The sequence below is a fragment of the Tamandua tetradactyla genome, chromosome 6 (assembly GCF_023851605.1).
Source record: "Tamandua tetradactyla isolate mTamTet1 chromosome 6, mTamTet1.pri, whole genome shotgun sequence".
In the NCBI taxonomy this organism is placed as follows: domain Eukaryota; kingdom Metazoa; phylum Chordata; class Mammalia; order Pilosa; family Myrmecophagidae; genus Tamandua; species Tamandua tetradactyla.
Window position 1 is genome coordinate 238,201 of NC_135332.1, and position 24,432 is coordinate 262,632.

The 24,432-nt window shown below is 48.8% G+C and overlaps 1 protein-coding gene across 2 annotated transcripts; it reads left to right on the plus strand.

The window, feature by feature from the left end:
* Positions 1 to 10,731: 10,731 nt before the first annotated feature.
* Positions 10,732 to 23,093, plus strand: TMEM11 (transmembrane protein 11). Of its 2 annotated transcripts, XM_077163336.1 has the most exons (3): positions 10,758 to 10,865; positions 18,223 to 18,393; positions 22,221 to 23,093. In XM_077163336.1, exons 2-3 carry the CDS (start codon positions 18,314 to 18,316, stop codon positions 22,735 to 22,737), a joined length of 597 nt encoding a protein of 198 aa, XP_077019451.1. In that variant the 5' UTR covers positions 10,758 to 10,865; positions 18,223 to 18,313; the 3' UTR covers positions 22,738 to 23,093. The 2 variants fall into 2 exon arrangements, with proteins under 2 accessions (XP_077019452.1, XP_077019451.1); XM_077163337.1 differs by lacking the exon at positions 18,223 to 18,393 and having other exon boundaries at positions 10,732 to 10,865.
* Positions 23,094 to 24,432: the final 1,339 nt, after the last annotated feature.

Consider the following 24,432-nt stretch of genomic DNA (forward strand, 5'->3'; position numbering starts at 1 on the left):
TGCTGTCGAGGACACTCCCTGCTTTTGGGATGGGGCTGAACAGTCGTTGTCTTTCTGTTGGCTGTCCAGCAAGCCAGAAAACTGGTCCTCTCCTTTTTTTTTTTTTTTTGGTATGCTGTATGGTCACATTTCATTCATTTTCCTTGTGAGTATCCTGTTATTGCAACACCATTTGTTGAATTTTTGTCTGTTTTTGTTTTGTTTGTTTGTTTTGGGGAAGTGCATGGACTGGGAATTGAATCCAGGTCTCCAGCGTGGCAGGCAAGAATTCTACCACTGAACTACACTTGCAACCCCTTCTCCTTCATTTCTGAGAGATAATTTTGCCAGATAAAGAATTATTTTTGACAGCTTTTTATTTAAGAACTTTAAATTTGACATCTCACTGTCTCAGGCCTCTGGTTGCCAATGAGAAATCCATTGTTAATCTTATTGGGGACCCCTTGAATGTGATGTCACTTTGCTCCAATGCTTTCAAAATCCTATCTGTCTTTGGATTTTGAAAGTTTCAGTAAAACATGTCTTGGTGTAGAACTTCTGGAGTATCCCACTTGGATTTCATCGAGTCCTTGGATATGCATATTCACATCTTTCAACAGATTTAGGAAGTTTTCAGCTATTACTAATTTTTTTAATAAAGCACTTTTATTGAAACAATAGTTATGGAAAATTTGCTTGAACTTTAGAATTAGAAGGATATAGATTTGAAATTTGAGACAGTGTTGCTATCCCAAAAGTATTTTTCTTATCTCTAATAAAGTTTTTTTTTCTACTTATTTTACTCTATTTTTTACATATTTTTAATTTAAGAAAACAAACAATACACTTAGAACTACCAAAATGGATATGTGCTGGTCTGAATCTGTGGTGGGCCCCAGAAAATCCATACCCTTTAATCCTCATTCGGTATTGCTAGGTGGGAGCATTTTGATTGTTTTCATGAAGATGTGACCCACCCAATTGTGGGTGGTAACTTTTGATTAGATGATTTTTTCCATGGAGGTGTGTCTCCACCCACTGAAGGTGGAGTTGCTTACTGGAATCCTTTAAAACAGGAAACATTTTGGAGAGAGCTCTTTTGGTAGAGCCACGAGAAAGCCAGGAGACGCCACCACGTGCCCTTCCAGCTGAGAGAGAAATGTTGAATGTTGTCGGCCTTCTTGAACCAAGGTATGTTTCTCCAGATGCCTTAAATTGAACATTTCTATAGACTTGTTTTAATTGGGACATCTCCTCAGCCTTGGAACTGTAAACTAGCATCTGATTAAATTCCCCTTTTTAAAAGCCATTCCATTTCTGCTATATTGCATTCTGGCAGCTAGCAAACTAGACTACCATATAATCATTGAAAAGCCTGTGTTTGCACAGTAAGTTTCATAAAGTAATTTAAAATTAAGGCACAATCTCTCACTCAGCCAACACAACAAGCAAACTCACTGCCTTCCCCCTCTCTATGTGGGACATGACTCCCAGGGCTGTGGGCCTTCCTGGCACTGTGGGACAGAAATCCTAGAATGAACTGGGACTCAGCACCAAGGGATTGAGAAAACCTTCTTGACCAGAAGGGGGAAAAGAGAAATGAGACAAAATAAAGTGTCAATGGCTGAGAGATTCCAAACAGAGTCGAGAGGTTTATCCTGAAGGTTATTCTTACACATTAAATAGATATCACCTTTTTAGTTAAGGCATAATAGAGAGGCTGGGGGGAAAAGAGAAATGAGACAAAATAAAGTGTCAATGGCTGAGAGATTCCAAACAGAGTCGAGAGGTTATCCTGAAGGTTATTCTTACACATTAAAAAGATATCACCTTTTTAGTTAAGGCATAATAGAGAGGCTGGGGGGAACTGCCTGAAAATGTAGAGCTGTGTCCCAGTAGACATGTTTCTTGAAGATGATTGTATAATGATATACCTTTTGCAGTGTGACTGTGGTTGTGAAAACTTCATGTCTGATGCTTCTTTTATCTACCTTATGGACAGATGAGTAAAACATATGGATTAAAAATAAATAAATAATAGGTGGAACAAATGTTAAAATAAATTTAGTAGATTGAAACGCTAGTGATCAATGAAAGGGAGGGGTAAGAGGTATGGTGTGTTGGAATTTCTCTCTTTTTTCTTTTTATTTCTTTTTCTGAATTGAAGCAAATGTTCTAAGAAATGATCATGATGATGAATATAAAACTAGGTGATGAAAAAAGTGTTCATATTGTATGTTGATTGGTTTTATTAATACATTTTTTTTTAATTAAGTTAACATGGAAAAAACCCTACATATTTGGATAGAAAAGTTCTTAAATTCCAAGTATTAAAAAGTAATTTGGGTACCATTTGACAGCTGTCAAAACCGTGAATGTCCTCAAAATATCAAGTAGAAAGTTCTTACAAATATCTGCATTGCTACAGTAATGACTTATGTTACTAAATATCTTCCTTATTTCAGGAAAATATGAAGATAAAAATATTTTTTAAAATTAATATACAGAAGTGTTAGACACCTAAAATGAATACCTTAGCTTATCCATAGGCATATTAAGAAAAAATATCTAGATAATCATCGTAAAACCTGTTTGTGCAATATGTTTCATAAACCAAATTAAAATTGAAGAAAAATCTATAAACATAGATACCAGTTACCTGAATTCTAAATGTTAAACAGTATCTTAAAAACCATTTAACTATTCAAACTGTGTGCATTTTTAAAATATCAAGTAGCTATTACAAATATCAGCTTTGCTGTAGTAGTGAGCTATGTTACTAAATATTTTCAAATTTTTTATTTCAGGAACTTATTTTATCTAATATTACAATAACTGCCTACATTAACATTTTTTAAGCTGTAAAATGTTATATATATAATATATATATATACACACACACGCACAGAAAAGAAAGGAAAAAAACAAAAATTTTCAAAGCACACGTCAACAAGCAGCTATAGAATAGTCCCCAGAGTTTGTCATGGACTACCGTGCCCTCAACCCAGACTTTTTCTTCTAGCTGCTTCAAAACACTGGCAATTTTATCAGAGTCATAATAATAGAATTATACAGAATCTGTCCTTTTATGCTTGACTTATTTCACTCAGCATTATGTCCTCAAGGTTCACCCACCAATGTCATGTGTTTCGGGACATCATTTTGTCTAAATGCTGATTAACATTCTATCGTATGTATACACCCCACTTGTCTGTTGATGGGCACCTGGATCATTTCCATCTCTTAGCAGCTATGAATAGTGCCGCTATGAATATCAGTGTGCAAATGTCTGTTTGTGTCACTGCACTTAACTCTTCTGGGTATATACCGAGTATTGGTATTGCTGGGTCATAGGGCAACTCAATATTTAGTTTTCTGAGGAATTGCCAAACTGATTTCCACAGCAGCTGAACCAATTTACATTCCCACCAACAGTGAATAAGTGTTCCAATTTCTCTGCATCCTCTCCAATATTTATAGTTTCCCGTTTAATAGCAGCCATTCTTATAGGTGTGAGATAATGTCTCATTGTCACCTTAATTTGCATTTCCCTTATAGCCAATGAAGATGAGCAGCTCTTCATGTGCTTTTTAGCCATCTGTATTTGCTCTTCAGAAAAGTGCTGATTTGTTTCCTCTGCCCATTTTATAATTGGGTTGTTTGTTCTTTTGCTGGTGAGCTGTATAATTTATTTATGTACACAGGATATCAAACCTTTATCCTATATGTGGTTTCCAAATATTTTCTCTCATTGAGTTGGCTGCCTCTTCATCTTTTTAACAAAGTCCTTTGAGGCACAGAAACTCTTGATTTTAAGGAATTTCCATTTGTCAGTTTTTTTCTTTCACAGCTTATGCTTTAGGTGTAAAGTTTAAGAAACTACCTTCTATTACTAGCTTAAGTAGTTTTACTGTAGATTTCTCAGGGGGTTCTAAGTATAGGATCAGGTCATCTGCAAATAGTGCAAGTTTTACTTCTTCCCTTTCTATTTGGATGCCTTTTATTTCTTTCTCCTGTCTAATTGCTCCAGCTAGTACTTCTAATACAATGTTGTATAACAGTGGTGACAATGGGCATCCTTGTCTCATCCCCAATCTCAAGGGCAATGCTTTCAATTTCTCACCATTAAGTATGGTGCTGCCTATGGGTTTTTCATATACGCCCTTCATGATATTGAGGAAGTTTTCTTTGATGCCTAATTTTTGTAGTGTTTGTGTCAGGAAAGGATGCTGAATCTTGTCTAATGCTATTTCAGCATCAATCGATACGATCATATGATTTTTCCCTTTCAATTTCTTAATGTGCTGTATTACATTGATTTTCTTACGTTAAACCACCCTTGCATTCCTAGTATGAATCCCACTTGATCATGATGTATAATTCTTTTAATGTGGCATTGGATATGATTTGCTAGTATTTTGTTAAGAATTTTCACATCTATGTTCATTAAAGAGATTCGTCCGTAGTTTTCTTGTATTGTCTTTATCTGATTTGGGGATTAGAGTGATGTTAGCATCATAAAAATGAGTTAGGTAGCATTCCTTCTTCTTCATTTTTTGGGAAAAGTTTGAGCAGGATTGGTGTCAGTTCTTTTTGAAAAGTTTGATAAAATTCTCCTGTGAAGCCATCAGGTCCTGGACTTTTTTATGGGGGGAAAGATTTTTGATGACTTTACTTGTAATTGGTTTGTTGAGATCTTCTATTTCTTCTCAAGTCAGTACAGGTAATTTGTGCATTTCCAGAAATTTGTCAATTTCTTCTAAGTCATCTAGTTTGTTGGCATATAGTCGTTCATAACATTATCTTATGGTTTTTTAAATTTCTACATGATCTGTGGTAACAACCTCCTTCTTCTGATTTTATTTGTCCTCCTTTTCTTTGCTGTTATGTAGCTAGGGGACCATTAATTTTGTTAATTTTCTCAACAAAAAACTCAACTTTTAGATTTGTTGATTCTTTCTATTGTTTTATTGTTCGCCAGTTTGTTTATTTCTGCTTTAATCTTTATTATTTTTCTTATTTGCTTTGGGGTTAGTTTGCTGTTCTTTCTCTCAATTATCCAGGTGAGAAGTTAAATCCTCAAGTTTTGCTCATTCTCATTTTTTAATATAGCATTTAGGGCAATAACATTCCTTCTCAGCACTGCCTTTGCTGCATCCCATAAGTTTTGATATGTTGAGTTCTCTTTATCATTCATCTCCAGATATTTACTTATTTCTTCCTTGACCCACTGATTATTTAAGAGTGTGTTGTTTAATCTCCATATATTTGTGCAAGTTCTGGTTCTTTGGTGATTATAAATTGCCAACTTTATTTCTTTGTGATCAGAGGAAGCGCTTTGGATAATTTCAATCTTATTAAATTTATAGAGACTCAGTTTATGTCTCAGTATATGATCCATCCTGGAGAACGTTCCATGTGCACTAGAGAAGAATGTGGATCCTGGTGTTTTGGGGATGTAATGATCTATATATGTCTATTAGATTGAATTCATTTAACTTATTATTTAGGTTCTCTATTTCCTTGTTGATTCTGTGTGGTTGTTCTATCCATAGCAGAGAGTGGTGTACTGAAGTCTCCCACTATTACTGTTGATACGTCTAAAGCTCCCTTCAGTTTTTCGAATATGTGCCTCATGTACTTCGGAGTGCCTTGGTTGGGAGCATACACATATGATTTTTATTTCGTCCTGGTGAACTATCCCTTTTATTAATATGTAGTGTCCTTTTTTCTCCCATATGACATCTTTACATTTAAAGTCTATTTTGTCTCATATGAGTATAGCTACTCTTGCTTTCTTTTGGTTACAGCTTGCATAGATCTTTTTCCATCCTTACGATTTCAATCTGTGTTTTTTTTTTAGTTTAAGATGTGTCTCTGGTAAACACAGCATATAGATGGGTTATGTTTTTAATCCATGCTGTCAGTCTGTATCTTTTAATTGGTGAGTTCAGTCCATTAACATTCAAAGAAGTGTCTGCAACAGCAGTTCTTGATTCAACCATTGTGTCCTTTAGTTTTTATTTGCCAGACCTACATATTATTTTCCTTCTCTCTCTCTCTCTTTTCCTTTAAATTACCTTTACTTATATTCAACTCTGTGCCCATCCCCAGACCTCCTTTTCCTGTCTTTTTTTTTTTTATCAACTGACAGGGCTCCCTTTAGTATTTCTTATAGGGCTGGTCTCTTGTTGACTAGTTCTCTCAATCTTTCTTTATCTTTGAAGTTGTTAATCTCTCCCTCAGTTTTGAAGGATAAGTTGGCCAGATAAAAGAATTCTTGGTTGAAAGCCTTTCTCATTCAGGATCTTAAAAATATCATACCATTGCCTTTTTGCTTCCATGGTGCCTAATGAGTAGTCTGAAGTCAGTCTTCTGTGTTTTCCCTTGTATGTAGTAGATTGTTTTTCTCATGATGCTTTCAGGATTTTGTTTCTTTTCAATACCTGACAGTTTGATTAGTATGTGTCTTGGAGTGGGCTTGTTCAAATTTATTCTATTTGAAGTTTGCTGGGCCTCTTTGATGTACATATTTGTGTCTTTGAGGGTTGGGAAGTTTTTTTGAATTATATCTTCAACTAACTTTCCCAACCCTTTGCTCTTCTCTTCTTCTTGTGGGACACTAATAATTCTTATATTTTTGTGCCTCTTGTTATCCATCATTTCCCTAAGACCCAGTTGCATTTTTTCCATCTTTCTTGCCATTTATTCTTTTGTGCTCTCTAGTTCTACTGGTCTATCTTCTAGTTCACTCACTCTTCCTTCCACTTCTTTGAATCTGCTATTGTGCATCTCGAGTATATTTTTTAGTTGGTCTACTGTATCTTTCATTTCTGTGAGATCTGCCATTTTTCTATTCAGCCTCCTGAATTCTTCATTATGCTCTTCCAGTGTCTTTCTGATAGCCTTTATTTCCTTAAAAATATCCTTGAGTAGTTGTTCCACATTCTGTGTCCCCTCTGAAATTTCCATTGGGCCGTTTGACTAGGCCATTTCTGCTTGGATATTTGTGTGCTTTGTGATTTTCTGGGGTGTTCTGGGCATTTATCTTGATATGGTTATTATGCAAGTTGGTTTCCTTCACTCTTCTAAAGTTTTGTATTTACTTGGTTTCTGCTCAACGTTTCCTTTTATACTTTGTTATTCTCTGCCAAATCAAGGTCTGGATCTCATGTAGGGGATACAATTCAAGTTAAGGGTCTATTATAAGGTCAGCCAGGGTGTACACATACTCCAGTGGCAGAATGGTTGACTACCATGCAGAAGGCCCAACTGAACTCCTAGGACCTGGGACCTGCAGTCATGGGTATTTCCCCTACCCCCATCATCTATCCTGTTTCATGGAGCAGGAGTGTAGTCACTCCACTCCAGCCCACCATCCTCCTGAAAGTTAGCTATTATTTATTCATATACTTTTGCTGCTCCTTTCTCTCCCACTTTTCCTTCTGGGACTCCAGTGATGGTAATGCTTACTTGATGCTTACGTGATGGTGTCCCACAGGCCCCTCAGGCTCTGTTCATTTTTCTTCATTATTTTTTCACTTTGCTCCCCACACTGGATAATTTCATGTCTTTTCTTCAAGTTTGTTGATCCTTTATTCTGCTTATTCAAATCTGCTGTTGAGTTCTTCCAATGGGTGTTTCATTTCAATTACTGTTCTTTGCAGCTCCAAAATTTGTTTGGTTCCTTTTTATAATTTCTGTATATTTTGTTCACACAATAATTTCCTAATTTATTTTAGTTTGTGTATGATTTCCTTTATCTCACTGAACATATTTAAAAGTTTATTTAAAGTGTTTCACTAATAATTCTAATGTATAAACTTCTTTAAAGATGATTTTGGCAAATTTTTTTGTGACTAGACCATAATTTCCTGCTTCTTTGTATATTTTAATTTTTTCTTGAGAACTGGACATTTTGAGTATTATGCTCTTATAAGTCCGTAAATATCATTCTCCCACTTCTGTGGGATTATAATTTTTGCCATCAAGGGCTCAAGCCATCAATTTGTGACTTTTCCTAAGTACTTTTGCTCCCAAACAGGGAATGGAAAGAGAAAAGAAAAAAAAAAAATGTGTGCTATATCTTTATGACTCCTCTGGTGCTTTGGCACAATGACAGCCTCAGGGCCAGCCACCCCAGCACCTGACGTAGCTGATCAAACATGTGATCAGTGAGCAGACCACACACTCCCACATTTTGGAGGACTAATGTCCTATAGTCCACCTTGGTACCAGCAAGCTATACCAGGAACCTGGGCTGCATCCCACTGCTGCCTGCCACATGGTTGGGGGGTGGGGGGGTGGTAGTCGCTGCATGGAAGGTGAAATTCACCAATATGTACTGCAGCTTACCTGCCCTTTTATCCAGCTTTTCCCTGGGTGCAGCAGTGTTCCCTTTGACACCAGTGTTCAAAAGAGTTGCTTCAGACAGTTCCCGCCAGTCCAATAACTATTTCACTGGAGGGACTTCCTCCTGGAGCTTCCTACTCTGTCATCTTCCCACAGTCCTATCCAGCAGACTTTTTTTTTTTTTTTTTTTATCAGCTTGGACCTACCTTTTACATTGGCTCTTCAGGAGTCTCCACTGCATGACAGCCCATGGGAATTCCAACTCCACAGTCAAGTTGTGTCCTCAGGTTCTTGGTTAATTCATCCTGAATGAATCAAATCTATCTCTGAACCTTCCCAATGTTGCATGTGCACCAACAGTGATGAAGAAGCATTCTGGGAATCTCAGCTCAAGTCAGCAGATTGGAAACAGATGGCTATTTAGAAATTAAGTGGGTAATGGAAAAGCTGGAGACATGGGAAGTTCATCCTGGGTCAAGTTTTTTGAGCATTTTCACTTACGTTGTACATCTGGCAATGACTTGAACCTCATTTTCACAGACAATGACAGCGTTTGCAAAGCTCTTCCTGAGTGCAGGAGAGGAGTAATCTCTGCAAGCAGCCAGCCCGGGGTCAAATCCAAGTGCTGCTCCTTAGCAGCAGTGTGGCCTTGGTAACACAACCCTCTGTAACTCAATTTCCCTATTTATAAAGTGAGAATGTTGACAATAGCTGTGCTTTTATCGGGTTGTTATGAAGACTGAAAGAAGTGGTTATTGTGACCTTGTGCCAAGCACTGTTCTAAATTCTATCCATGTATCATCTCATTTAGTATTGCTAGCACTCTTACAATATATGCTTCACAACCAGGTGTTCTAGAATCACTATTAAACCTCTCAGTCACCCCCCACTGTATTGTCCTTTATAAGCTCCAGGCACAGAGAAAAGGACAGATATATTCATAGATAGTAACAAGGTAGTATGGCAACTATTCAGAGGTCTGTATAGTGAACTACTTATGGCACCTGGAGGAGGGTGTGTGATCCAACTGGAAAAGCAGTACTTCCTAGACATCAGACAAGTCCAAAGTCTCACAGCAAAAGTTTGCCTGGAGGGAAAGGTATTTTAGGCAAAGCATGAAACATCTGGGGCCACACAAACCCTCTTACTTACTAGAATGGAGGGGTTCCAGGCAGGAGAGTCTGAGAGGTAGGAAGCTACCAAATTTAGGTGCCTCTACATTGTGCTTAAGGAGCTTGGACTTCATCCTGCAAATAATGAGGGACTGAAATTTTAAGCAGATAAAAATATCGTAGAATGGGACCTGGAAGGAAATCCAAAGGACTCTTCAATGATGAGTCACTTTACACCCTCCTGCTTGGCTTGAGAAGTTTCCCTAGATAGGCTATACAGAACAGGGACTGTCCCTGAACCTCAGATTCGCACTTGTATTAGTTGCTCAATAAACACTTCTGGAACTAACGAATATGTCTGGTAACATTATCTCTGGAAAGCAGAAGAGGAACCATAAGTTCAAAAACTGCAAGATATCCCCCAAACAGCCTATAGGTCTGGTTAGTCCACCCTCACACTGATTCCAGGGCAGTGTCCAGACAGGGAAATGCCAGGTCCTGGGGCAAGGTTCCGTTGGGTGGGATGATACGCCCAGCATATGTTTTCAAAGATACCGGGAGTGTGAGATCAGGGTCCTGCCAAGGCAGCCAGGGAAGCGGGCTGTGGGGCAGGGGTTCCCAGGACCCGCTGGCCCTACCTAAAATAGGCCCTCCTTGCTTTTCTTTCTGCAGATCCTTATGTCCTTCAGAACAATGACGTATCATTATTTCTGTTCCTTGCTTTCGCCTCCGACAACCGGCCACCGAGGCAGCAGGGACCACGTCGGTCTGAGGCCCGAAATGACCGCAGGGTCCGGCAAAGCTGAGGGGACGGAGCGGGAGCGGCGACTACCTCCGAAAAGGGCCGTGCGGCACCTCGCCCATCCGTGACCTGAGCGGGCCGAGGCCGGCGGGAAGGACGGGAAGAGCGGGCCGGGAGGCCTCCGCTAGGGCGGTGGGGCTGGCGGCGGGGCTGGCGGCGGCGCAGGGCGCGCACGCGGGGCGCCTCCCGCGGCCCTCTGGGAGTCGTAGGCGCGCCCTTCCCGCCCCTCCTTGCCCGACAAACCCAAGCACGGGAAGCCGGTGGGCTCTGCGACCGGAAGGTCTGAACCCTGCGGTTGTAAGCTCTAAGACAGTGCCGCCACCGGGACCCTTCCAGGGCGGGCCCGCTCCCGCGCGCCGGCCGACTCCAGGTCCCGGGAGGCCTGCGAAGGGCGGGGCTTCCGGCTGCGCGGTGCATTGTGGGCGCAGTGGTTCCGCAGTGGGCCCGGCTTCCGCCTCCCGCGCCGCCGCGGGCCGGGCCGGACTCCACGTCCCGTCGGCCCCCGCGCTGCCCCGCGGCCGCCGGGGCAGAGGCGCTCGCAAGCAGAGTGTCTCCAAGATGGCCGCGTGGGGAAGGAGGCGCCTGGGCCCGGGCAGCAGCGGCGGCAGCGCCCGAGAGAGGTGAGAGGGCCGGGCGCGCGGCGCATCCCGCGGGCGGCGCTCTCCCTGCCGCAGCCGCGCGCGCTCCTTCCGGCCGTGCCCGCTAGCCGGGCTCCGGGGATCCAGTCGCGAGGCCCCGGGATCCGGGTGGGAGCCGGCGCCCGCTCGGAGAGGGCCGAGGAGGCGCCGCGGAGCGCGGGGAGTCCGGGGGATCCTGGCGAGCAGAGGGGGCCGCGGCCGGGCGAGAGGACGCGGCGGGCGCGGGCCCGAGGACCGCCCGGAGCTCCCGCCGCCCGGCCGTGCGCGTGGCCTTCGCGGCCGCGGCCCCCAGGTGGCCAGGCGGGCCCGGGGGCGGCCGGGCGGGGGAGGCCGTGGCCCGCGGCCGGGCCCTGCACGTCTGCACGCCCCCGCGGCGGCCTCGCCTTCCCCCGCGGCGAGCCTGGGTCCTGTGGCGCGGCCTCGGCGACTGGCTGCCCTGAGGGGCCGGTCCGTGACCTTTCCCGAGGGAGCCGTCTGGGCAGGCGGCTCGGCGCGCGTCTCTTTGAAGGTGGCCGGATCCTCGGATCCTATTTCTAGAAGGTGGGATAGAAGGAGGTGGGGTTCATGCTTCGTGTCGAATTCGCAGCTTTTCCTTAAGCCACGAGACTGTCCGGCCACTGGAAGTTTGGGGAGGGTGTGTGCCGGGGGCCGCCTGCATCCAACCGCCCTGCCCGTTCTAAGGCCTGGTTGGAGAAAGAGAGATCAGCAAGAAAAGAAAGTTTGTTTTGCTTTTGCTTTTCTTTCCTTTTTTTGGGTGAGAATCGTTGTTTTTCTCTGTGACTCTGTCACCTGTTATTCCATTACATATCCATTACTGTTATCGCGTGCACATGGCTGTCCTAGCCCAGAAGTGCCTTCCTGTTTGGCAGTTGTGATGGGTTTTATTTTGTGCTCGGGGTTGTCTTCGTCCTCTGGTTTGTATTTCCTCTTCCTTGGGAAAGCAGTGGCAGACAGGTATTTTTGTTTTTTTAACTCCAACAGACCAGACCATAGAAAGAACCTACCTTGATGGTTTCCATTCGGCCTGAAGAACTAGGAAACACTATCAAGATCTTTAATGCAAACATTATCCTTCAGTAAAAGGAAATAACCTGTTTAGAAAATGCAGGGTCTTAGAGGCTAAGGCCTTCCTCACTGGATGAAAGCAACCGGGAGGGCCAAACGGGGATTCCCAGGCATCGCGCAGGGCAGTGCCATCAGAAACTGAGGTCTCGACTAACTCAAGAAAATAGAGCTTACTGATTTTGATAGTTTTCTTTGGCTTGAGGAAAGTATTCAACAGCCCTTGACTGTTGGCCCTCACTTTTTAAAAGAAATACATTAGTTGCCAAAAGTTGCAGATTGAAGAGATTTCATATAAACCTTTCCCTGAACAGTGGGTAGTGGCTGACTCTTTTGGACAGGACAGATGTGCACCAGTTCCTGATAGCTGGACTCATCACAGGCCCCTGCTTGCCTTCGTAGGCATTCAGGTTGCATCAGGTTTGGGGTTTGGGTGGCACCCTCTGCCCTCTCTGCGGATAACATGGCGTGGCTCCCCCGCCGATTGCCTAGGCTGGAAGGCCCTCGCCAGGTTCTGTCAGAGGGTCATTTGCCGGAATCCAGCTTCCTACATTCTTCCATGCCAAGCAGGGATGGGCGCGTTGCCCTGCTGCCTATCCAGCCAGCTGACTTCTGGGGCACTCCTCCATTGCTGCCCAGTTGGTGGAAAGATTGTTTCGGGTGGGGCAGGGGGATTAATTGATTGCCCAGCACCATATATTATGAGGCCAGAGTGTATTATTGGGTCTTATGACTGTGCAGGCTGTTTATGGTTCTCTTAAATTACTTTGTTCCATGTTAGGTTTGCACTGACTCAAATCTCAGCTTGACATTATAAGATCACTTTTCCAAGTTGTTGCACATACTGAGTTGCTGATTGGAATCTGCTTTATGCTGAAACTGACAAAAACATTTAATTTGGGGCAGGGACGGGAACAGAGTAACATTTCTGGCCAACTTTGCAGATCTGCCAGAGGCTGCAGACTCTGAGGCATGGCCTTTAAAGGCCTGCCCAGTGCCAGAGCCCCTCATTATTGCCCCTGTCAGCTGCCTGTTGGTTAGGGTCCAGCTTAGAGCACTGCCACTTGTGGAGCCTTACTTTACTTTGCTCTCAAGACTACAGCTGCTCAGTTGATAGCCACTAGCCACAAATGGCAATTAAAATTAAATTAATTTAAATGAAAGGAAACTTCAGCATCTTGTTTGCCCTAGCCATGTTTCAAGGGCTCAGTGGCCACGCTGTGGCCCACAACCTACTATATTGAGCACTGCTGCTATGGACCATTTTTACCATTGCAGAAAGTTCTAATGATAGGACAGCACTGGTCTAGACTGAAGTAGGAGGGTTGGAAGTAGGAAAGGGATAGCTGCTTGTGTGTGGATTTCTCTCCCCACTCCATTAAACTGAGGGACTTAGCTGTGTCTGTAATGAAGAACGCCAGACTGCCTGTAGCCTGCATTCTTTTCCAGAACTCAGCATGCTGGCAGCAGGCACATCCAGCAGGACGCCACATGTCCCAACGGTGTCTCTGAGACACCCTTGCCCACCTAGGAAAGTACAGTGCAGGTATACGTGTGCTCTGCCACCGTGGTGCGCTCGGACCACCTCTCAGACAGCCCTGGCATCTGACTGGCTATTCGTGTCCACTCTCACGGGGCCCGAGCGTCCTGAGTTTCTCTCGGTCACTGGTGGAATGCAAGTCTAGCCACGTACTCGGAGTTCCTCTCCGTGTTCTCCTGAAAGTTGGACCCGACTGCTTCTGCTTATGATGCGAGGTGGCAGCACTGCGTGAAGCCTGGTCCAGAGTGCCCGGCTTATGGGGGCCAGACGTTAGGTGTTAGGGTTAAATCACTCTTTATGGCCTTGTCCTCCCCTGGCTTGCCGTGGTTCACTTTAGGTGGCCAATTCCATGGGATTACTTCAACACCCTTCAGTGCCGTGCTGTTCTCCTTGTCTGAGATGCCCAGTAGAGGGTTCAGGTTCCCAGGCCAGCTGAGCAGATGAACCCCAGACCCCTGGGGCCTGCTCTGGTCTAGCTGGTTCACGCCTCTGGGGGAGTCGCCCCCTTTCTGATCTGAGCCTTCCCTCTCCCATGGATGTGAGTATTCAACCTGTCTCACAGGTTCCCCTCCTGAGTCCGAGTGAAGACGCAGTTTAGGGGCTGCTTGGGGCTCATCTTGTTTGGCCTCGATGTGCCTGCACGTTGGCAGGGGAATCTGTGCCTTCCTGTGCTCTCCAGCCGTCTGGATCCCAGCTGACCTAGCCGGGCCTCAGTGCTCCCGTCCTAGTCAGCAGAACTGTGCAGTCCCAGGGGCACTGTCAGGGGGGACCGGGCACTGCACCCTGCAGTGGGGGGAGGTGCGAGTACACAGGGAAGCCCCAGGGAAGCCCCAGTTCCGTCCCTGGGCAGCAGCAGTTCTGTGGGCTATAGTCACTTAGTTGTCACAAGAGTCCTCAGACCAGGGCTGCCCGGCAGGCCTTTCCATGGCCATGGATGGTCTGTGTCTGCATTGTCTTTTGGGCGGGGTGTGCTTAGTACATGGGGCTGCTGACCACTTGAAACGGTCCTAGCATGACCACGAAAGTGAGTTGTCAGTTTAATTTTCACGGATTCCACATTCAGCAGCTGCACGTACCCTGCCGTGAGTGGTGCTCGCAGGTGTCCGTGTGGTTAACCCTTCCCACCCTGCACTGCCGCTCTCTGGGGGTGCCTAGGGCTCTTGCCCTGTTGGACCGGAGGGAAATGGGCTCAGGGCAGCCGGGTGTGCCCTCGTTCCACAGCCAGTGAGGAACCTGGAGGCATGTGAGTTGGGCCCCCGTGCCTGCTCGGGTGTGGGTGCTGTGCCCTCACAGCCGCAGAGGAGGGCGTCCCTGCGAGGAAACGGCAGTGTTCTCTGAAATCCTCCAACATGCCTGTGCCTTTCTGTCACAGCCGGCCTTTAAGTCTGCAGTGTGGAATTCTACTTCTTAATCCTGCTTTCTTTGGGCTCCCAAGGAAGCAAATCTTGGTTAGCCCCAAGTGCATTTTCCTAGACCAGGGATCGGGTCCATGGCCACAGGCCATCGGGTGACCACGTGTTAACTGAGTGGAAGGAATGGACGTGGATACCTGTTTAGTTCTGCAGACACCAGTTCTCGTACGTGCTATACTTCTTTTCTCCTCCTCTCACTCATGACAAGTCGACCCCCACAAATGCTTCTCGGGACCCTGTTTTGTAGGGCCCAGTGCTGGGGGTCTCAGGTGAAAAGGCTGTCTGCTGCCCTCGGGGAGCTTGGACTTTACTTCCCTTTCTAGTTTAGATATGACCACAGGGTCAGGGCCCCTGTTACGTGCCTAGCGTTATATTTCTTTTTTCTTCGCCTCTTTTTTTTATTTTTAGCATTATATTTCTTCAAATGTGCTTGTACGTAGTTTTTGTAAATCTAACCTCATCATTCCACTAGTCCACATTACTGTTTTAGCAGTGGTTTAATTTCTGGTAGGTGACGTCTCTTCTGTATGTGCTCTGGGCAGGGCTGGGTGCTCTCCGCTTGCTGAGGCCCTTGGTGAGCCAGGGGCCAGCTGGAGGCCTCAGGCCATGGGGACAGGCAGGGCTGCAGCCACGAACAGGCGGGGAGCCTGCAGTCCTTACGGCCTGGATTCCTGGTAGACCTGTCAATAGGACTCCAAAGTACTAACCACAGAAGACAGTAAATATATCCAACTTCACCAGATTAAAAACTTTTGTACATCGAATGATATCAAGAAAGTGAAAAAACAACGTACAGAATGGAAGAAAATGGTTGCAAATCATATATCAGATAAGGGCTGAATAAGTCAGAATATATAAGGAACTTGTAAAAGGCACAAAAGACAAACAGCCCAACTAAGAAATGGGCAGAGGACTTGAATGTACATTTTCCCAAAGAAGTTAGACAGATGATCAGTAGGCACATCTTAATGTCACTGAAAAGATGCTCAGTGTCGTTAGGGAAATGCAGATCAAACCCAGGGTGAGCTGTCACTTCACACCCACAAGAACGGCCAGAATGGAGTCTGTGGCGGCTTGTAAGGTTGTGAAGCCTCTGTGGAAAGCACTGTGGCGGGTGCTTAAAAGTTACTTAGAGTTACCAAATGACAGGCAATTCCACTTCTAGGGTTATACCCAAAGAAGGTGAAAACAGGACGTCAAAGATACTTGTGCACCAGTGTTCATGGTGGCATTATTCATAATAGCCAAAAGGCGGAAACAGCCCACATGTCAACACATAAATGGATATATAAAATATGGGAGATCTAACAATAGAATATTATTCAGCCATAAAAAAGAGTGACGTTCTGAGACACGCTGCAACAGGGAAGTATTTTGAAAACATGCTCAGGAAAATAAGCAAAGGCATAAAGACAAACATAGAATGTCACTTATAGGAAATATCTAGAAATGGCAAATCTGCAGAGACAAAAAGTAGTTTAGAGGTTATTAGGAGATGGGAAGAGGGGAGAAAGAAGTGTGTACGTTTGGTGGATATGGAGTGTTTGTAAATAAAATTAGTTTTAATAAAGATTTGCGTACTCCCAGCTGTGGCATGAGAAGGCTGACCATGCATGGCCCTGGTCTGAGAAGGCGTGGATGGGAGGGTGTCCCTGCCTTGCCCCTCCTGGGCACCAGGCGAACTGCCAGGGCAGGAGACCGGCCTCCCCTCTGGGCACAGAGCCCCTGGGCTCTGGTCACTTCACTCCAGGGACAGAGGGCTCTCGGCAGGGCTTTTCTTCTTAAGGCGATTATAATTATTCCCATTCTAAAAGGAACATTTGTTTGTTTGAAAACAAAGTACATGAGCAAAAATAAAATGTAAAAGTCACCAGCTAGGCCGTCTGCAGAACCCACTCTTGACTATTTTGGTGTATAGCACCTTGGTACTTTCCCTCATGTGTTTTTCTTTAGATTTTTAAAATCTAAAGAAAAACACATGAGATTTTTTAAAAATCTTAAAACACTGCCATGTCTGTAACACGTGTCAGCACAAAAGGTTCCTGGGATGCCTCGGCGCGGGGAACCTCAGGGCTGAGTGGAGCTGGGAGGCTTGGGGCTGCCAGGGCTGGGCAGGGGAAGTGGGGAGGGACGGCCAGGGGGTCAGGTTCCTTTTGGGGTAAGGAAAATGTTCTGGGATTGAGGGTGGAGATGGCTCTACCTCTCTGAGCGTCCCGAGGCCGTTGGATTGTGCACCTAGATGGGTGGGTGGGCTGGTGTGGACTGTAGCTCAGTGAAGCTGTTGCTGCCGAAGCAGAAGTGTCAAGCCCGTGCACCCCACTCAGCCTGAGAAGCAGAGAGTGTGCACCACTGTGCCCGGTGTGTCCCTCCCGCCTGGCCAGGGCCACCTCTGCACTCCATCAGGCTTGTCCCACGTCTGTGCACCCCTGAGCGACCTGTCCTCATGGCCCACATGCCTCCCCATGGCCCCTTCACATCCGCTTGGCGTGGAGCTACCGCGCCCCTTCCTCCTGGTCAGCGTGCTCTGCCCTCAGCACACAGCGCCACGCAGCCTCATCCCACCCATGATCTGGGGCACGTGCCCAGGTTCCAGACTGCCCCATGCTGGAAACACTCACTGTCCCCCAGCTTCCTTCCAGACTGGCTGGGTTTTTTTGGCATGGGTGGCCACGGGTGTTAACTGGGCACAGGTCTGCACGGCTACCCACCAGGATGTGCCTCAGCCCAGGCCCCATGGGCAGGTGGGGCATATCGCGGGCCTGTGAGCTGGCCTTTGGGTTGGAGCACCACCGTCCTTGGGACCACGTTGCTGGTTGCCTATCTCCAGGGAGGAGTCTTGCTGGGAGGTCAGATGTGGAGAAATGACCCACAGTGCACCTCAGTGGAAGGCAGTGGGCACGAGCAGGCCACAATACCCCGAGGGCTTGAGCAGGCCAAGTGCTGGGCTCCAGCTTAGTGTTCAGAGCACGCAGCCTGACTGCAGTGGAGCAGGAGTTGTGAGGGACACCTGTCCCCTAGGTCCCAGAGCGTGTGCAGCTCAGCATGTGGACCTGGGGCTGGATTCACAGGTTCACAGGCGGTTGGCTCCACTCCACCCCTTTTCAGAGCTTTGTGCATGTCTCCAGGAGCGCTGTGTGGGTGCACACGTGAGAACCTCTACCGTGAGCGCCCATGGCTGCGCACGTGCAGACCTCTTTACTATGAGCACTGCGCTGTACCTTGCCTTCTTGCTTTCTTCACATAACTTCTTCCTTGGAGTGCTTTCCTGTCAATACTCTTCCCCTTTTTTGGTTATATTCTCTTACTGATCATTTCATCCTTGCAGTGAAAAGCAAAAGCATCGTCCTTTAGGACTCCCAGAGCCAAGAGATTCCCAAGAGCTATGGCTTTTCTAAAAAATCCTGCTTCCAGGTGCCATGGCTGAAGTCATCCAGTCTAAGAACCCGTGGAACTCGTCGGGTGGGGGTCAGCTGGTCAAGCTCTGGACCAGCTCAAGGTAACCTGTCTGGATTCTTTCCTCAGTTATGTTTGACCCAGAAACACCAGCAGGCAGACCTAGGTGGGCACTGGGCTCAGCGGGGGCTGGACGGGCTCTTCTGGGAGCACTTGGCTCCCAGGTTCCTTAACCACAAGGACTGAGCAGTCAGGGTTACAGTGCAGACCTGAAGGGTGGCCTCTGGCCTGTGTCTGCAGTGTCAGGACTGCCTAGAGTGGTTCCGCAGACTCCCCCATGAAGGGGTGGGCACTGGCCGCTTGGCATCTGGAAGTGGTCCCCTTTGGTGTGTGTCCATGTCTGGGTTTGTTTGTATTTTCATCTTGCGGCCTCCTTCCTTGGGCAGCGTCTTGGAATCCTAAACACCTCCTTCACTGGATTTCAGATTTTACCCTCCCAGTGGAAACTTGGAACCCCTTTCCTCACTTGGGCATTTCTGGGCTTGGCTTTAAAAGCAGACGTTGTGAGTCTGGTCTCAGGGCAGGTATACCGGCCCTTCCTGCTGGGCTGAGCCCTTGCAGACTCAGCCATGGCTCCTGGAAACTCTCTCTGTGTGGCTCCTGCTTTTGTTTTCCACACAGTGTACATCTGGGTTAAGTCCCACGTGTTAGGGTTCTGTAGAGAAACAGCTAACAGGAGAGATAGATACATGTAAGTATTAAGGTATTAATTACAGGGATTGGCAAGTCTGAACGCTGTAGGGCGGGCTGCATGTTGGAAACTCGAATGAAGGTGAGGTTAAATGCCCGAGGAGAAGCTGAAGTAGAGCCAGGAATTCTCTTTTCTGATGTGTCAAGTCCTCAGTTTAGCTTTACTGCCGCCGGCTGACATTGCTGTCACTGCAGAGGGCAGTCATCTGACCAGTAATGTAACTCCACATCAGTGGACACTGCTACATAGCCGTCAGACCAGTGTTTGACCACACAGCCAGGTGGACACGGGAAAGAGCCGTCCCATCTCGTTTTTATAGAGTGCATAGGAATGAGTGGCTGCACTCCTGAAAGCTCTTACCTGCCCGCAGGCAGACACCAGGGACTGCAGGAGGGGCTGGGGGAGCTCCAAGCGGTTGCAGGCATAGCACTGCCCATGGCCAGGGACAGAAGAGGGTGTCAGCCCAGAGGGACAGACAGCCTGACCGGGGTGCCCGGCTGTGTCCACCGTCATGGGCGCTTCAGGACTGGTGTGAGTGTCCCTGGCAGCTGCCCCCTGCACACCTGCTCATTGGCCTTACAGATGGCAGCAAGCGGCCTCTCTCCACCTACCCATGGGCCCATGGGAGGCCACCCCAGAAGGGCTGGAAAGAGTGGGTGAGGGCATATGTGGTTGCTGGCTGGCCTGGGCTGGGATAGGGCCATCTCCAGGCATCAGATTTTACAGGATTTTCTGGCAGGGACCACCAGGGTTCTCCTGCGCATCCAGGGCAGCTGCAGGGCTGCCAGGCAGAGGACAGCATTGCGTGGGGGTCAGGCCAGGTCAGTCTGTCACCCTAGCCTTCTCCTAGGGGTGTTCCAGAGGCGCTGTCGTGGCTGCAGCACACAGCTGACGTGGAAACAGCTTCCTTTCAGGTGCACAGAGCACCCTCCTCTCCTCTTGCCCTCCACATCTCTCGGCTGGTGAATCTGAGGACACCGAAAACCTCGGCCATGTGTGTGCCCACGAGGGAGTCGAGTCCCCCAGAGGACGCTGTCCCCTTGCACACTTGGAGTGTGCAGTCCATTACAGAGACATTTTGTGTCTCCTGTGACCACGTGAGAACGTCAGTCATTTGTCCAGCTGGAGGGAAACGCTGCCTCTTAGGTTTGCTCTTTTGTTTGTGAAGGCAGCTCTTGCCGTACTGAATTCTCTCTGGGAGAAGTATCTGAAATAAACTCACATCTCTCCTGTGAGCTAAATCCACATGGAGTAATGCCTCAAAGGATTTCACAGGAGGAAAAACCGATCTCTACGGTTTTGTAAACTTCCGATGAATTCTCATAGAAACAGCTCACTAATTTGACCCCAGAAAGGAAGCCCCAGCGTGTCTTCCCTCTGCAGCAAGCTGGCTTCACACTGTCCCACGGTTAAGGCGTCTTGTCCTCTGGGGCATTGATTTCTCCCAAGGCCTGGGTTCAGTTAGGGCCTGAGATTTAATTCAGAGGCTTCACTGGGCCCAGATCAGTCACTTTTCTCAGGACCAGGCGAGGCCGGCTGGTGTGCTCATGGAGGCGGCCTCCCCTGGGGAGGCTGCAGTCCCGGCACTTCCGTGTGGCTACTGGGGAGCGCTGACGAGTCTTTCCTCCAGCTAGAGGGGACAGTTGCTCTCACTGTACTGGGTCCTGCCTGGGGGGTGAAAGGAGCCATGCAGTGGTGTCTCCACAGCCCTGCTCTTCTTAACTTCCCCGGCCCTTAATGCGGGATTCCTGTGAAGGGGGCTGGGCTTGGTGATGAAATAGAAGGTGGCCTTTGTTGGAAAGAACCCTCGCTGTTGCTGGCATCTTAGGTTCCCTGGAGCTCTGCCGGCTTCACCAGGGACAGCTGTCCTGAGTGGGCCTGGGGGCGGGAGACACAGAGGTCCCGGGGTGGTGGGCGCAGAGACCTGGGGAGGTGGGCATGGAGGACTGGGTTTCCTGAGCCCATTTTCCACTGAGCAGTGGAACGATGGTGGGTGGGACACATCTGCCTGGGGGTGGCATGGTCATCAGGAGCTGCAACAGGGTGCCTGGCACCTTCTCTCCTCGGAAATGGGTCTGAGGGTGTCAGGGGTCGTTGGTGAGGCCTAGGATGGGGTGGTGCTTGCTGTGGCCTGGGTGGCAGCCGAGGGCTGACCAGCCTCGTCCAGCCTTAAGAGCTGGGCGGACCGTGTGGCTGCCTGGGGCTTGATGGAGAAGTCCCCTAGCAGGTGACAGCTGGCGCAGAGCCGGGAGGAGAGGCACCATGGTGTGGGTGGGGAGTCCGGCGGTCTGGACAGGGCGGACGCAAAATGAAATCGGAGGAGGTGTGGGAAGCCTGGACTTAGGTTGCCCGTCAGGGGCTGAGAAGATTTGGCTGTGGGTGGAAAGTGCAGGGGTGGGGCCTCAGTGTGACAATCTTGGGGGGCCGGGGTCCTCGGGGCAGCACCAAGGCGCCCTCCCCCTTAGAGGGGAGTGCCAGCCCCTGCAGCTGTCCTCACGAGCAGGCACTGTGCCTGTTGCCCAAAGCACTGGGCCTGGGCAGGGGCAGGACAGGCTCTGAAGCACCTGGGGACCTTCTGCTGCTGCAGTGGAGCAGCTGTTGCTCCTTTTTTGGGGGGTGGGGGAGTGCTAGATGCCATTTAGCCTGAGTGGGTTAATACAGATTTCAGAGTGCAGGGTACATGCCGGGCCGCTTTCCTGATGAAACGAAAGGGGCCATTCTGCTGGGCTGCAGCTGGGGGCCGGGGTTCCTGCTATCCCCACCCCACTTTCCACAGGCCTGAGGCACTGGGTGTGTCCCTCAAGGCCCAAGGACCAGATGACTCCCTCACCTTTGGGCTCGGGGCAGAGATGGTCCTGTTGGGTGTTAACAGGATTCTGCACTGAAGTCCTTCCCTTTTCACAACTCTGGGCTCATCTCCGGCATCGAGCTTAGCAGCCCTGATGTGTGTTACTGGGCAGGGGTGGGTGGTGAAGGTTTTTCCCTTTCGTAGTTTACTTAAGCGCTGCACTAACTATCCATACCCTCGGTCCAGCCCGAGATAAAGGCACCTATGCTGCGGTGCCTTCGCGAGCTTGGGCTGCCCGTTGCGGCGCAGCCTCCCCCAGACCCACCGGCACCGACAGCTGCAGCGAGTGCTGCACCTAACTCTTGTCTCTCTCCCTGCCCCTCCGTCAAAGGGTGAGCCTGTCGGCCACGGACTGTTACATCGTGCACGAGATCTACAACGGGGAGAACGCACAAGACCAGTTTGAGTACGAGCTGGAGCAGGCCTTGGAGGCCCAGTACAAGTACATCGTGATCGAGCCCACCCGCATCGGGGATGAGACGGCGCGCTGGATCACCGTGGGGAACTGCCTGCACAAGACCGCCGTGCTGGCGGGCACCGCCTGCCTCTTCACCCCGCTGGCGCTGCCCTTGGATTACTCGCACTACATCTCCCTGCCTGCGGGCGTGCTCAGCCTGGCCTGCTGCACCCTCTACGGCATCTCCTGGCAGTTCGACCCATGCTGCAAGTACCAGGTGGAGTACGACGCCTACAAACTGTCGCGCCTGCCCCTGCACACACTCACGTCCTCCAGCCCGGTAGTGCTGGTCCGCAAGGATGACCTGCACAGGAAGAGACTGCACAACACGATAGCCCTCGCCGCCCTGGTGTACTGTGTAAAGAAGGTCTACGAGCTCTGCGCCGTATGATCGCGGCAGGCCAGCCCGCGGGAGACAGCAGAGTGCCAGCGCCTCGGGAGTGTGCTTGGCTCTGTGGGCGGCGGAGCCCGGGAAGGCGTTTGGTATCACATTCGTTCTTTTTTCAGAGTAACAGAGACACGGTGTGCTGAGGGTCTTTTCAGCTCCTGCACTGAGGTGTGATTTCCCTGCCCGAGAGGGGTCTGCGGCAGTGGAATCATATGGGGCGGTGGAAGGCCAACAGACGCAAACGCTACTGACGGGTGTGGACACGCTTTTGGGGGGGAGGGGGTCCCTAAGTATGCTGTTTTACTGTACCATCCAGAGCCAGCCAGAAGCTGTTGACCATTAAAGTGATGAGAATTTCACTTTCAGCTGTTCCTTTCCATGACCTTCCCTGAGCTGCTCCAGGTCCTCTGCCCAGGGAGGGGCAGGAGGAGGGGTCACCTTCTCTGCAGGGGGCAGGAGCGCCTTGTGGCCAGGGCCAGACTGCCCACTGGGCTCGGGTGTGGCAGTAAGACCTCAGGTTCTGGGGGCCGTCTCCAGAGATTATGATTTAGGAGGAAGCAAATTAACATCTGTATTTTTGTACAGCACCAAAGCTGGGGTGGCCCTTGAGTCAGGCTGCCCTAGGTGGAGGGAGACACCTCCTGCCCTGGGGACTGATGCCCATCCCCCCTCCCTACCTCCTGGGGCACCCTGAGTGCCTGTCCTGGTGTTCTTCTAAGGCTTTGGAGAAATGGGAACCGGTCTCTACAAGAGGCCAGAGACCCCCTGCCTTACATGGCCGCTGTCTTCCAGCACCCAGAGGAGCTGCACATGACTTCTCTCCCAAGGGCCAGTCGTTCAGACAAAGCCAAGCTGATTTCTGACCTAATTTAAAAGCTCCCTCAGGAAGATCTGGTGCCAGAGTAACAAGGGGGTTTTCCACTTGGGGAGCGTGAAAAGGCCTCAGGGGGGATAGGAGAGGTCCAGGCATATAAGGGATTTACAAGAGCTGAACAAACTTGAGTTTAATTCCAAGGGCCCTAGAAATACCGGTCACTCAGTTGTATGCCGATTGGCAGGGTGGGGTCAAGCACACACTAGTCTTGACACTGCATTTGGTGGGCGAGCATGACCCCACACAGACCGCTCTGGTCCCGGCATCCTCAGGGTGCTGGGTACCAGCTTCCAAGCCTATGGAGTGGCAGGTGCTTTCATAATACACAGGCCCGGATTTGCCGAGGGAGCCCCTGGCCTGGCCTGGAGACACTGCCTGCAGACACTCTGCCTGCAGATCAGACCCAGAGGGAGGTGGCTGGGAGCAGGTCAGCAGTGACGCCACACATCAGCTGAGCTGAGCCCTCACCCAAAATAGGAACGAAGTGCAGGCGGTGCTGGGTCCTCCCCCATGTCCCCTGCTGCCCTGGGCAGAGCCAGGCCCAGGGGAGGGGCTGAGGGGCTGCTGTTGGCAGAGGGCAGGGCGCACCCCGTTCTGATGGGGAAGAAGCAGGCCGAGTCGGCTGGACAGCCCTCCCTCTGTTCATTTCTGGGCCTGCTTCTGCCCTCTCTCACCCAGATGACTAGTGACCTCAAAGTATCTGACCAGGCAGGTTATGTGCGTCCATTAAGTAACTACCAGTTGAGAAAAAGCAAAGATCAGAGGACGTGGCTGTCTGCAAAATGCAGGGTTCTGTGTGCACCGATTCAGGGAAGGGATCGGAT